Raw genomic sequence first — 13446 nt, 5'->3', positions numbered from 1 at the left:
TAGAAAGTTCCTCATGTCTTCTCCCATTCAATCCCTATCCCCTCCTTAGGCAATTATTGCTTTACTTTCTATCCTCAGAGATTAGTTTGCCTGTTCTTGAATTTCAATTTCATATGAATGTAATCATATAGTGTGTATGTGTAAACCTTATTGTGCATACACACTATACTGGTTGTATATATATATATTTGTTTTGGCTTCTTTAAAGCAGCCTGATTTTGAGATTTCCTGTATTGGCCTTTTTTTTTCGGCCATCCCTCTTTGTATGCTTTGACCTACCTTCAACTTCACTGAACCTTTTGCCTCTTTTTTCTTGTGTGTGATGGAGTCTTGCTCTGTCCCAGGCTGGAGTGCTGTGGCGTGATCTCGGCTCACTGAAACCTCCACCTCCCAGGTTCAAGCAGTTCTCCTGCCTCAGTCTCCCAAGTAGCTGGGACTACAGGCATGTGCCAGCACACCCACCTAATTTTTGTATTTTTAGTAGAGACGAGGGTTCACCATGTTAGCCAGGCTGGTCTCGAACTCCTGACCTCAGGCAGTCCACCCACCTCAGGCTCCCAAAGTGCTGCTGGGATTACAGGCGTAAGCCACCGTGCCTGGCCTCCCCTCTAATTTGTTAAGCCTAGCTAGTAAATTATTTATCTTAGATATTGCAGGTGTTCTTCATAAGATTTTCATTAAGGTCTTTTGCTGTTTGTTTCTCTTCTAAGATTGCCTGTCTGTTCACTCATTATGACTATGAAGTCTTTGAACTTTTTTTTTTTTTTTTTTGAGACAGAGTCTCGGTCTGTCACCCAGGCTGGAGTGCAGTGGCTCAATCTCAGCTCACTGCAAGCTCCGCCTCCTGGGTTCACACTATTCTCCTGCCTCAGCCTCCCAAGTAGCTGCGACTACAGGTGACCGCCACCACGCCTGGCTAATTTCTTTTTGTATTTTTAGTAGATATGGGGTTTCACTATGTTAGCCACGATGGTCTCGATATCCTGACCTTGTGATCCACCCGCCTCGGCCACCCAAAGTGCTGGGATTACAAGCTTAAGCCACTGTGCCTGGCCAAACTTTTTTTTTTTTTTTTTTTTTTTTTTGAGACAGAGTTTCAGTCTGTTACCCAGGCTGGAGTGCAATGGTGCAATCTCAGCTCACTGCAACCTCCACCTCCTGGGTTCAAGCGATTCTCCTGCCTCAGCCTTCCAAGTAGCTGGGATTACAGGCACATGCCACCACACCTAATTTTTGTATTATTAGTGGAGACAGGGTTTCACCATGTTGGCCAGGCTAGTCTTGAACTCCTGACCTCAGGTGATCCACCCACCTCGGCCTCCCCAAGTGCTGGGATTACAGAGGTGAGCCACCATGCACAGCCCAAACATATTTTTGATAGATACTTTTAAGGCCTTCTCTGCTGATTCAACTTCTGAGTCATCTTGGGGTCTGTTTCTGTTGACTGCTTTTCTCCTTTACTATATGTCCCATTTCCCATTTACAATATACATGTCTGTTGTATACTAAACATTGTGAATAATAAAAGTTGTAGACTCTGGCTTCTGTTGTTAATAACTTTACTGAAAAGTGTTGGTTTTTGTTCTGGCAGGCAATTCTCTTTGAGTTTATGGAAAATTCATTTTATCCAATGTTAGGCTGGGTCTAGGAAAAGACCTTTCAACTTGTATACAGTATAACTAGGAGGTCCAACTTCATTATTTTGCATGTGGCTATTTGATTATCCCAGCACCACTTGTTGACCATTCAGTAGTCTTGGTACTCTTGTCAAAAAACAATTGACTGGTCAGGGTGCAGTGGCTCAGGCCTGTAAATCCCAACACTTTGGGAGGCTGAGGTCAGGAGATTGAGACCAACCTGACCAACATGGTGAAACCCCATCTCTACTAAAAATACAAAAATTAGCCAGGCATGGTGGCGTGCACCTATAATCCCAGCTACAGGGAGGCTGAGGCAGGAGAATCATCACTTGAATCTGGGAGGCAAAGGTTACAGTGAACCAAGATTGCACTACTCCAGCCAGGGCAACAGAGTGAGACTCCATCTCAAAAAACAAACAAACAAACAAACAAAAAACAATTGACCAAATGCTTGCCTATTGTGATTTTTTTTTAAAGTAATTTAAAAAAAAACAATTGACCATAGATGTGTTTATTTCTGAACTTGCAATTCTATCTATATGTCTAACCTTATGCTAACACCACACTGTCTCGATTATTACTGCTTTGTAGTAAGTTCTGAAATAATTGGAAAGTACTGAGTCCTCTAAATATGCTCGTCATTTTCAATATTGTTTTTTCATATTCTAGGTTCCTTATAACCCCATATAATTTTTTTTTCTTAGACAAGGTCTGGCTCTGTTGCCCAGGCTGGAGTGCAGTGGTGCAATCTCAGCTGACTGCAATCTCTGCCTCCTGGGTTCAAGCAATCCTCCCACCTCAGCCTCCCAAGTAGCTGGGACTACAGATGCACACCACCACACCAGATAATTTTTGTAGAGACGGGGTTTTGCCACATTGCCGAGGCTGGTCTTAAACTCCTGAGCTTAAGCGATCCACCTGCTTCAGCCTCCCAAAGTGCTGAGATTACAGGTATGAACTGCCATGTCCAGGCAGCTTCATACTTTCTATATCTGGGTCTTTTTTTCTTCTTGAGATGGAGTTTTGCTCTTGTTGTCCAGGCTGGAGCGCAGTGGTATGATCTCGGATTGCTGCAACCTCTGCCTTCCAGGTTCAAGCAATTCTCCTGTCTCAGCCTCCTTAGTAGCTGAGATTACAGGCACCCACTACCACACACAGCTAATTTTTGTATTTTTAGTAGAGATGGGGTTTCATCATGTTGCCTAAGCTGGTCTACAACTCCTAACCTCAAGTGATCCACCCTCCTTGGCCTCCCAAAGTGCTGGGATTATAAGCGTTAGCCACCACACCTGGTCTGTTTCTTTTAAAAACATATTTCTAGCCAGGCACGGTGGCTCACGCCTGGTATCCCAGCACTTTGGGAGGCTGAGGCGGGAAGATCATTTCAGGTCACGAGTTCAAGACCAGCCTGGCCAACATCCAATATGGTGAAACCCTATATCTACTAAAAATACAAAAACTAGTTGAGCGTGGTGGCACATGTCTGTCATCCCAGCTACTCAGGAAGTGAGGCAAGAGAATCTCTTTTACCTGGGAGGTGGAGGTTGCAGTGAGCCGAGATGGTGCTACTGCACTCCAGCCTGGGCAACAGAGACTCTGTCTCAAAAACAAAAAACAAAAATCACAAGCTTCTAAACATGTTAACTATGGCTCATGCCTGAAATCCCAGCGCTTTAGGAGGCCAAGGTGGGTGGATCGCTTGAGCACAGCAGTTTGAGACCAGCCGGGACAACATGGCAATACCCTGTCTCTACAAAAACTACAAAAATTAGCCAGGCATAGCAGTGTACACCTGTGGTCCCAGAAACTTGGGAGGCTGAGTTGGTAGAATCGTTGGAGCCCAGGAAGTCGAGGCTGCAGTGAGCCGTCATCATGTCACTGCACTTAGGTCTTGGTGACACCCTGTCTCAAAAAAATAAATATTAAAGAACAAAATAAGCTGGGCATGGTGGCTCACGCCTGTATCCCAGCACTTGGGGAGGCCAATAGTGGGGCAGATTCCAACGGATTCAGGAGTCTCAAGGACCAGCCCTGGTCAACGATGGTGAAAACCCATCCCCACCAAAAACATGGAACATTGGTGGATGGTGGATGGATCTGGAATGAAGGAATGGAATGGAAGAGGATGGAGGAAGAATAGAAGAATGAACAACACAGAAGGAAGGAGGGAGGGAAGGAGGGAAGGGATAATGGAATGGATGGAAGGAAGGAAGGAAGGAAGGGAAGGAAGGAATGGAAGGAAGGAGGAATGGAAGGAAGGGAGAGGAGGGGGAAGGGAGGGGAGGAGAGGGGAGCGGGGAGGGGAGGGAACAGGAGGCGGGAGGAAAAGAAAGGCATGATCCAGGAGAAAATATTTTGAACAAATAGGATGGAGCAATCCTTTATTTTTACACACTTTGACGAGGAGGTTTTCCGTAAACAACCTTTCCAGTGGAGAACAGAAAACGGGAAAATCAGCCTCCAGACATCACCAGCTGCTCTGCTCAGGGCCGAGGCTCCTCCTTGCCAATGTGGTGAGGTGGAGGGGTGTACTTCCCTTCCTTTATCAGCTTATCCCGCTGCCTCCTGATGGCACTCACACGTCTCATCTGTCAAAGGAAAACGGCAATTAAACTGAGGGAGGAGATATGTGCCATAAAGTGAGAACTGGAAAAACTGACATCAATTTTGGTTTCATTTTTAAACTACAGAAGGCCTTTCATCTTACAGGGCCTCTGAAATGAAGTCTGCCTTCAAAGAATTAACATGAAATCACTTCCCAAGCTTTCAAACAAATTTTTAGTATATATAACCTCTCTGAAAACTAACAACTAAAATGTTCTTAATATATATAGCAATACAGATATTTGCAAAAACCTTTAAGAGGCATATTTGTGTACACTAAAATCTTTTAAAATATTAAAAGTTAATCCCAGCACTTTGGGAGACTGAGGCAGGTGGATAACTGAGGTCAGGAGTTTGAGACCAGACTGGCCAACATTGTGAAACCCTGTCTCTACTAAAAATACAAAAATTAGCCGGGGATCGTAGTGCACATCTGTAATCCCAGCTACTGGGGAGGCTGAGGCAGGAGAATCACTTGAACTTGGGAGGTTGAGGTTGCAGTGAGCCAAGATTGCACTGCTGCACTCCAACCTGGGTGACAGAGCGAGATTTTGTCTCAATAAGTAAATAAATCAATAAAAGCTGGGCTGGGCGTGGTGGCTCATGCCTGTAATCTCCAGCACTTTGGGAGGCCGAGGCGGGCAGATCACGAGCTCAGGAGTTCGAGACCAGCCTGGCCAATATGGTGAACTCCCGTCTCTACTAAAAATACAAAAATTAGCCAGTCATGGTGGCGCGCGCCTGTGGTTCCAGCTACTTGGGAGGCTGAGGCAGGAAAATCACTTGAACCTGGGAGGTGGAGGTTGTAGTGAGTCAAGATCACGGTATTGCACTCCAGCCTGGGCGACAGAGCGAGACTCTATCACACACAAAAAATAAAAAAATAAAATAAAATAAATAAATAAAAGTTAAGACAACCTCAGCACTTACATATTCTATGCGGAAGTGGCACTGCTGCTGGTGACTACGCAATGGGTATGAATGAAGCAGAAATAGCCAATATGAGGTCTCTTTTCTCCATATGGAAGTAAAGGCCTGATTCTTACTCATCCACTAGTCACCGCTGAGTCCTGAATTCTGTCTCTTCTACTCAGATAGGGCATTGGTTGCTTCTCAACAAATCAAAGCTATGTTACACCAAAGCCACAACAATGAACTGGTCCCTGGGTTCTGTGACATAGAAAATTTACTAATTCTGATCGCACTATTCCTCTGCTCAAAACCCTCCAATGGCTTTCTATGTTAGTGAGACAAAAAGATGAATCCTTACCATGGCTTACAAGGCCTCCTGCAGCGACTTCATCTCTTAATTTTCCCCTAGCTCCCTCCAGTCGGCTCAGGGACCTTTGCACTTGCTGTTTTCTCTGCATGGAACATTCTTCCCTCATATCCATGTGGCTCGCTTTCTTTAATTCTCTGGTCTTCTTTTGCTGAGCTCTTCTCTGACTACCCTATTTAAAGTAGCATCCACCTAGTTCCTGCCCCTAGCACTTTCTATCCTTCTCCTGTTTATTCTCCTCATAGTACTTCTTATTACCTGTATTTTTACTTGTTATTTTTCTGCCCTTCCTTCCACTGTAGCATAAGTTCCACCGAGTCAGAGAGTTTTTTGCTGTTTTGCTTACTGTATTCCTAGTGCCTAGACTAGTTCCTGACATAAATTTTTTAACAAATGACTAACTTTTCTTTTTTTTTTTTTTTTTTTTTTTGAGGCGGAGTCTCGCTCTATCTGGGCTGGAGTGCAGTGGCGGATCTCAGCTCTGCAAGCTCACGCCTCGGGTTTATACTCCTGCCTCAGCCTCCCGAGTAGCTGGGACTACAGAAGCCGCCACCTGCGCCGGCTAAGTTTTGTATTTTTAGTAGAGAGCGGGGTTTCACTGTGTGTTAGCCAGGATGGTCTCGATCTCTGACCTCGTGATCAGCGTCTCGGCCTCCCAAAGTGCTGGGATTACAGGCTTGAGCCGCCCGGCCAACAAATGACTAACTTTTCACAAAGATATGAAAAATTCGTATATTCAGTTAAACATCTCATTAACCTTAAAGAAGTAGTGTTGCTATAACTTCAGTAGAAAAAAACCCTGATACAAACATTAAACATTTTAAAAGACTACTTTCTTACCATTTATCTTAGAGTCTCCCAACACAAGACGAGTCATGGTTTGAACTAGCGATAGCATTCCACCATAACCTAAAATCTTCCTCTGAGCTAAAAGCAGTAACTCTGGATAAAAGGATAGGTTTTGAAGCCAGCCTTGCCAGGATAAAATCCCAGCTCCACCATTTACTAGCTATGTAAGTTCAGGCAATGTCCTTAACTTTTCCTTGCCTTAAATTTTGTTTGTTCATCTGTTTGTTTTTTTTGAGACTGAGTTTCGCTCTTGTTGCCCAGGCTGGATGGAGTGCAGTGGCGTGATCTCAGCTCAGTGCAACCTCCGCCTCTCGGGTTCAAGTGATTCTTCTGTCTCAGCCTCCTGAGTAGCTGGGATGACAGGCACCCCCTCACCATACTTAGCTAATTTTTTGCATTTTTAGTAGAGAGGGGGTTTCACCATGTTAGTCAGGCTGGTCTTGAACTCCTGACCTCAGGTAATCCATCCACCTTAGCCTCCCAAAATTAAATTTTTAACTGTGTAATGGGGAAACTAATACTAACTCATTTCATAGAATTATTGCGAGAAATAAATGCATTATAATATGCTAAGAACTTACAATAGGACTTGATTCTAATTCTCTGACTCACGAGCTTCTTCACTTACGGGGAGGTATCTATTCACTTAAGGTGACCCCATTTTCAGGCTGAGGCAGGAGGATGACTTGAGCCTAGGAGCTCGAGAGTGCAGTAAGCTATGATCACGCTACTGCTCTCCAGCCTGGGTGACAGAACAAGACCCTGTCTCAAAAACACCACTAACAGGATGGGTGTGGTGGCTCACACCTGTAATCCCAGCACTTTGGGAGGCCAATGTGGGATCGCTTGAGCCCAGGAGTTTAAGACCAGCCTAGGCAACACAGGGAGATCCCATTTCTATTTTATATACATAAAATCAAAATTAGGGCCAGGTGCAGTGTCTCACACCTGTAATCCCAGCACGTTGGGAGGTCAAGGCAGGGAGATCACTTGAGCTCAGAAGTTCAAGATCAGTCTGGGCAACATAGTGAAACCTTGTCTCTACTAAAATACAAAAAATTAGCTGGGCGTGGTGGTGCACTCCTGTAGTCCCAGCTACGTGGGAGGCTGAAGTGCAAGAATCACCTGAGCCCAAGTTGAGGCTGCAGTGAGCCGTGAACATGTAACTGCATTCCAGCCTGGGCGATGGGAGTGAGACGCTGTCTCAAGATATAAATTAAAAATAACCAACCAACAATAAATGAGTGGTGGCAGAACCAGCATCAGAAGCTGACTCTCCTAACTCCCAATACAATGTTTTTTCTACCTTACTACAATGCCTCCTGTTGGTATCAATTCATAAAAATCTTTTTATTTTTCCCTTTTCTTTTTCTTGAGATGGAGTCTTGCTCTGTCGCCCAGGCTGGAGTGCAGTGGCGCGATCTCACTGCAAGCTCCACCTCCTGGGTTCATGCCATTCTCCTGCCTCAGCCTCTCGAGTAGCTGGGACTATAGGCGCCAGCCACCATGCCCGGCTAATTTTTTTGTACTTTTAGTAGAGATGGTGTTTCACCATGTTGCTCAGGCTGGTCTCGAACTCTTGACCTCATGATCCACCTGCCTCAACTTCCGACTTCCCAAAGTGCTGGGATTACAGGCCTGAGCTACTGTGCCCGGCCATCTTTTTTTTTTTTTTTTTTTGAGATGGAGTCCCGCTCTGTTGCCCAGACTGGAGTGTAGTGGCGTGATCTCAGCTCACCGCAACCTCTGCCTCTTGGTTTCAGGCAATTCTCTTGCCTCACCCTCCTGAGTAGCTGAGATTACATGCGCCTGTCACCATGCCTGGGTAATTTTTGTATTTTTAGTAGGGACGAGGTTTCACCTTGTTGGCCAGGCTGGTCTTGAACTCCTGATCTCAGGTGATCTGCCCGCCTTGGCCTCCCAAAGTGTTGGGATTACAGGCATGAGCCACTTTTTTTTTTGAGACAGAGTCTTGCTCTGTCGCCCAGGCTGGAGTGCAGTAGCATGACCTCGGTTCACTGCAACCTCCACCTCCCAGGTTCAAGCAATTCTCCTGCCTCAGCCTCCCGAGTAGCTGGGACTAGAGGCGCGTGCCACCATGCCCAGCTAATTTTTGTATTTTCAGTAGAGACAGGGTTTCACCATATTGACCAGGTTGGTCTCAAACTCCTGACCTCGTGATTCACCAGCCTTGGCCTCCCAAAGTGGTGGGATTACAGGCTTGAGCCACGGTGCCTGGCCAACTCATTCAACTTTTGAGGAGGGGAACACTAAGCTGTTAACATCCTTTTTCCACTGCATTCATTGTTCAGACTCATGTACAGCAATCTCATTAACACCTCCATCTTCTTCAGAGTGGAATGAATCCAGAGATTTTGAATGTAATGGATTTGCAAGGTTAAACCTCTTTTGGATTCAATGAATTTGAAATATTTTCACCCAAAGATTTCAGGGGTCAACATTCAAAGCTAGTTGATATTCTCTGCTTCACAGCCAACTGAAAAAATGGGTATACACACACATGCAATTTCTAACCTAGTGGCTAGAGCAGGGTAAAATACTAAGGAAAATTTGGGAGAAGAGAAAGAATGCTGAGGAACAGTGGGCCATCCTCATATCTGAAGGTATTTAATTTCCTCATCATGGTACCAAAGTAGGAAAGGTATTTCACCAGAAAAGCTTTGCCAATTCACATTTGGCAAGCCACTGCCCTATGACCCACTAAAAACACTTAAGAGTAATCCCAAAGGAGGCCGGGCATGGTGGCTCACGCCTATGATCCCAGTACTTTGGGAGGCCGAGGCGGGATGATCACCTGAGGTCAGGAATTCAAGACAAGCCTGGTCAGCATGGTGAAACCCCATCTCTACTAAAAATACAAAAATTAGCCGGGCGTGGTGGCAGCCGAGTAGCTATAATCCCAGCTACTCGGGAGGCTGAGGCAGGAGAATCGCCTGAACCTGGGAGGCAGAGGCTGCAGTGAGCTGAGGTCGCACCATCGCACACCAGCCTAGGGGACAAAAGCAAGACTTCGTCTTTAAAAAAAAAAAAAATCCCAAAGGAACAAGAAAGTAATTCAGCTTCCACCTCCATCACTTCCTTACCGTTTTCTGCCGAAGCAAACACTCTATAAAATCATCATATTCTATCTTGCACTCTTTCTCTGCCCGGGTAGCACCAATTCCATGTGCACATTCTATCCATTCTTTTTCAAAAGCACGGCATCGAGGAGCAATCTTGTAGGGCTGTTCAGCACTCTGGATTGTCCACCATCGATCTATGTTAAGGCCGAACCTTTTCTGGATGTCCAAGAAAGGCATGGCTGTAATGGAAGACTTAAAAAAATAAGTAAATAACATCCCACAAGAAGGCAATCAACTAAGAAATTTCTAAGAAAAAATTAGATAATCATGATAAGTAGCCCTCTAGAACACTGTTTGATATTATTCTCCTGATTTCTTCTCACCAAACTTTTTCATTAAATAGCTTCTTCCAGTTTATGGCAGATAAGCAGTTTTTGTGCTTTTTCAAAACTCAAGGAAAAGATAATTATAACTAAAGAACAATGCATAGAAATCCTTTCTAGGTCAGGAGCAGTGGCTCACCCATCATGTGAGATGGAGTCTCCGTCTGTCACCCAGGCTGCAGTGCATGGCGAGATCTCGGCTCACTGCAACCTCCACCTTCTGGGTTCAAGTGATTCTCCTGCCTCAGCCTCCCAAGTAGCTGGGACTACAGGTGCGCGCCACCACACTCGGCTAATTTTTGTACTTTTAGTAGAGACGGGGTTTCAGTATGTTGGCGAGGCTGGTCGGTCTCAAACTCCTGACCTCAGGTGATCAGCCCGCTTTGGCCTCCCAAAGTGCTGGGATTACAGGTGTGAGCCACTGCGCCGGGCCTAAAAAACTTTTTTTTAATTAGCCACTTGTGGGCCAGGCGCGGTGGCTCACGCCTATAATCCCAGCACTCTGGGAGGCCAAGGTGGGTGAATCACCTAAGGTCAGGAGTTCAAGACCAGCCTGGCCAATATGGTGAAACCCCATCTCTACTAAAAATACAAAAATTAACCAGGCGTGGTGGTGGGCACCTGTAGTCCCAGCTACTCCTAAGGCTGAGGCAGGAGATTGAGGCCAGGAGTTCAAGGCTTCAGTGAGCTATGACCTGGACACTGCACTCCATCCTGGGCAACAAAGCGAGATCCTGTCTCAAAAACAAAACAAAACAAAACAAAACAAAACCCAGAGTGAAAGAAATGGGTTAAGACTTACTTTGTAGAATATAACAGATATTAGGGGAAAAAAAATTTATATGCAAATACATAATAATGTTAAATGTAAAAAAAAACAGTATTCCCAAAAAAAAAAAAAAAAAAAAGCCTCACTGCCTAAGTTGACTGAAACGAAGCGCGTGCGCAGACTCACAAATATCAATATAAATGTGTACTCATGGTAGATGGAAAGGTGAATTTAGCCGGGCGCAGTGGCTCACACCTGTAATCTCAGCACTCTGGGAGGCCGAGGCGGGCGGATCACCTGAGGTTGAGAGTTCAAGACCAGCCTGACCAACATGGCGAAACCCCGTCTCTACTAAAAAACAATACAAAATTAGCCAGGCGTGGGGGCGCATGCCTGTAATCCCAGCTACTACGGAGGCTGAGGCAGGAGAATCGCTTGAATCCGGGAGGCGGAAGTTGCCATGAACCGAGATTGCGCCATTGCACTCCAGCCTGGGCAATAAGAGCGAAACTCCATCTCAACAAAAAGGTGAATTTAACTTCTAAAGTTCCTTCCCATCCCTCAGTCATCATTTACTGAGGAGTTACGTTCCAGGCACTCAGATGCGGGGGAAAGCAGCTCCAACGTAAGCACCAGAGACACACACACTCGGAACTGGGAATACACTGCAAGGAACACGAGTGGGTAAGAGCTCGAAGGAGGAAGCACCAACTCTGCCCGGAGACTTGAAAATGCCTTTAAGATGGCTTGCGAGTTAGCCAAGTGAAGATCAATGGGCAGAGTGTTCCAGCTGGGCAAGAGCCCGAGTTACAGACAGCCGCAGGCGCTGGGTACGTTTGGGGGACAATGGAGCGCAGCGTGCATGACGGGAAAAAGAATGAAATGAGCTCAGGAGGTTGACGGGGCCGAAATCACGCAGAGCCTAGAAAGCTGGGATAAGGATCGTAGACTTTAGGTTAAGAAACAGAAAACCAAAACATTAGTCCGGCAAAAACCTAAACAAATCTAGAAAGTGGAGAGAGCGGCAATCTCCAGGCTTCGGTGCCATTAGCTGTGGAGGTGAAGTGGCCTGGGAGGGCAGGGCACACGCCCTGAGTTCGGGTCTGGGAGAAGGGGACACACAGCAAGTCAAGAGGAAATCTGTTAAAGAGACCTCGGAAGGAAGGTCCTTGACCTAAACTGACGCGCGGATATAAACAGCCCCTACCGATCCGATGCTCGTACCTTTGTCTCTTCTCTGGCCGCCGCTTCAGGACGACTAGCTTGCGACGCGGACGCCTGCCGTAAAGGATGACCTCAGCGCGACGTTTGCAGCGCGACGCCGGAAGCTGACCTTCCCTCAGCAGTCTCTCCCGAAAACCATAGAAACCAAGCCCCTTGGCCTGGTATGGTGGCTGACGTCTGCAATCCCAGCACCTTGGAAGGCTGAGGCAGGAAGATCGCTTTAGCCCAGGAGTTCGAGACCAGCCTGGGCAACATGGCGAAACTCCCTACAAAAAATAAAAAATTACCGGGCATGGTGGTGCATGCCTGTGGTTCCAGCTACTCAGGAGGCTGAGGTGGGAGGATCCCTTGAGCCCAGGAGATCACGGCTGTAGTGAGCCATGATCACACCATTCCATTGCATTCCAGCCCTGGCAGCACAACAAGACCTTATCTCAGGGGGAGACAGCGAGAGCGAGAGAGAGAGAGAGAGGAAGAAGAAGAGAGAGAGGAGGGAGAGAGAGAAAGAAAAGAAACCAAACCCATCAATTATAGAGACACAGGAAAGGCCTAGTCATTAGTGAGTTCTTGCTCCTTTCTTGCACTGTGCCTAGCATGCTCATGCCAACACTGACTGGTGAGAGACTTCACCAAAGTCACAGGAGAGAAAGAACACTGGCTCCCTGCCTGCCTACTAGTGGTTAAGCACATGGACTATGAACCCAAACCACCACGTGGGTCAAATGTAGGCCCCCCAGCCGGTCGCAGTGGCTCAGGCCTGTAATCCCAGCACTTTGAGAGGCCGAGGTGGACCTTGAGCTCCGGAGATCAAGACCATCCTGGCCAATATGGTGAAACTCTGTCTCCACTAAAAATACAAAACTTAGCTGGGCGTGGCAGCAAGTGCCTGTAATCCCAGCTACTGGGAGGCTGAAGCAGGAGAATCACTTGAACCCGGGAGGCAGAGATTGCAGTGAGCCGAGATCGCGCCACTGCACTCCAGCCTGGTGACAGAGCTAGACTCCGTCTCAAAAAAAAAAAAATGTAGACCCCCACCACCAATTTCATGTGACCCTAGGAAAGTTTCTTAACTTCACTGTGCCTCAGTCTCCTCATCTGTTAAGATAATTATGGTACTCACAATGGAGGGCTGCTATAGGGATTAACTGATTTATGTATAAAGCACTGAGGCAGTGGCTAGCACACAGGAAACATTCCAAGGCAGTCGCAGTTCTTTGATGTCTCAGCTTTCAGTTTGTGAATCAGCTGCTCCCATGCCTGTCATCTGTTCCAGAACCTCCAATGACTCCCTTTGACTACATCAGAGACTCTAAAGTGCTGTGTATATGTCTTTGGGGGGTGGACCACAGGGTGCATGAGATATTATACATTGGAGGTATGGGAGGAAAATACTAGAACATATATGTGTATATATAATTATTATTGTTGAGACAGGGTCTCACTCTCATTGCCCCGCTGGAGTGCAGTGGTACAATCACAGTTCACTGCAGCCTCAACCTCCTCGAGCTCTGGTGATCCTCCCACCTCAGCCTCCCAAATAGCTGGGACCACATGTGCACGCCACCACGCGCCTGGCAGTCTTTATTATTATTGTCATCTTATTTGAGATAAGGTT

The 13446-nt window shown here is 46.3% G+C and overlaps 1 protein-coding gene across 2 annotated transcripts; it reads right to left on the bottom strand.

Moving 5' to 3' along the window:
• Positions 1–3991: 3991 nt before the first annotated feature.
• On the bottom strand, positions 3992–12116 carry NDUFS5 (NADH:ubiquinone oxidoreductase subunit S5). Of its 2 annotated transcripts, none has more exons than XM_031667133.1 (3): positions 11815–12116; positions 9477–9694; positions 3992–4228 (listed from the first exon to the last, which is right to left on the bottom strand). In XM_031667133.1, exons 2-3 carry the CDS (start codon positions 9690–9692, stop codon positions 4124–4126), a joined length of 321 nt encoding a protein of 106 aa, XP_031522993.1. In that variant the 5' UTR covers positions 9693–9694; positions 11815–12116; the 3' UTR covers positions 3992–4123. The 2 variants fall into 2 exon arrangements, with proteins under 2 accessions (XP_031522993.1, XP_031522991.1); XM_031667131.1 differs by having other exon boundaries at positions 11832–12116.
• Between the last annotated feature and the right edge of the window lie 1330 nt (positions 12117–13446).

The sequence above is a fragment of the Papio anubis genome, chromosome 1 (genome assembly GCF_008728515.1).
Source record: "Papio anubis isolate 15944 chromosome 1, Panubis1.0, whole genome shotgun sequence".
Lineage (NCBI taxonomy): Eukaryota > Metazoa > Chordata > Mammalia > Primates > Cercopithecidae > Papio > Papio anubis.
The sequence above is the reverse complement of the archived record's forward strand: the minus strand, read 5'-3'. Positions and strand labels throughout refer to the sequence as shown.

Excerpts from the sequence above, each read along its gene's own strand:
- NDUFS5 (XM_031667133.1), bottom strand. The coding sequence starts at position 9,692 with ATGCCTTTCTTGGACATCCAGAAAAGGTTCGGCCTTAACATAGATCGA. Across the intron at positions 4,229-9,476 it reads GTTTGCTTCGGCAGAAAACG|ATGAGACGTGTGAGTGCCAT; the intron begins GTAAGGAAGTGA and ends TTCCTTTGACAG.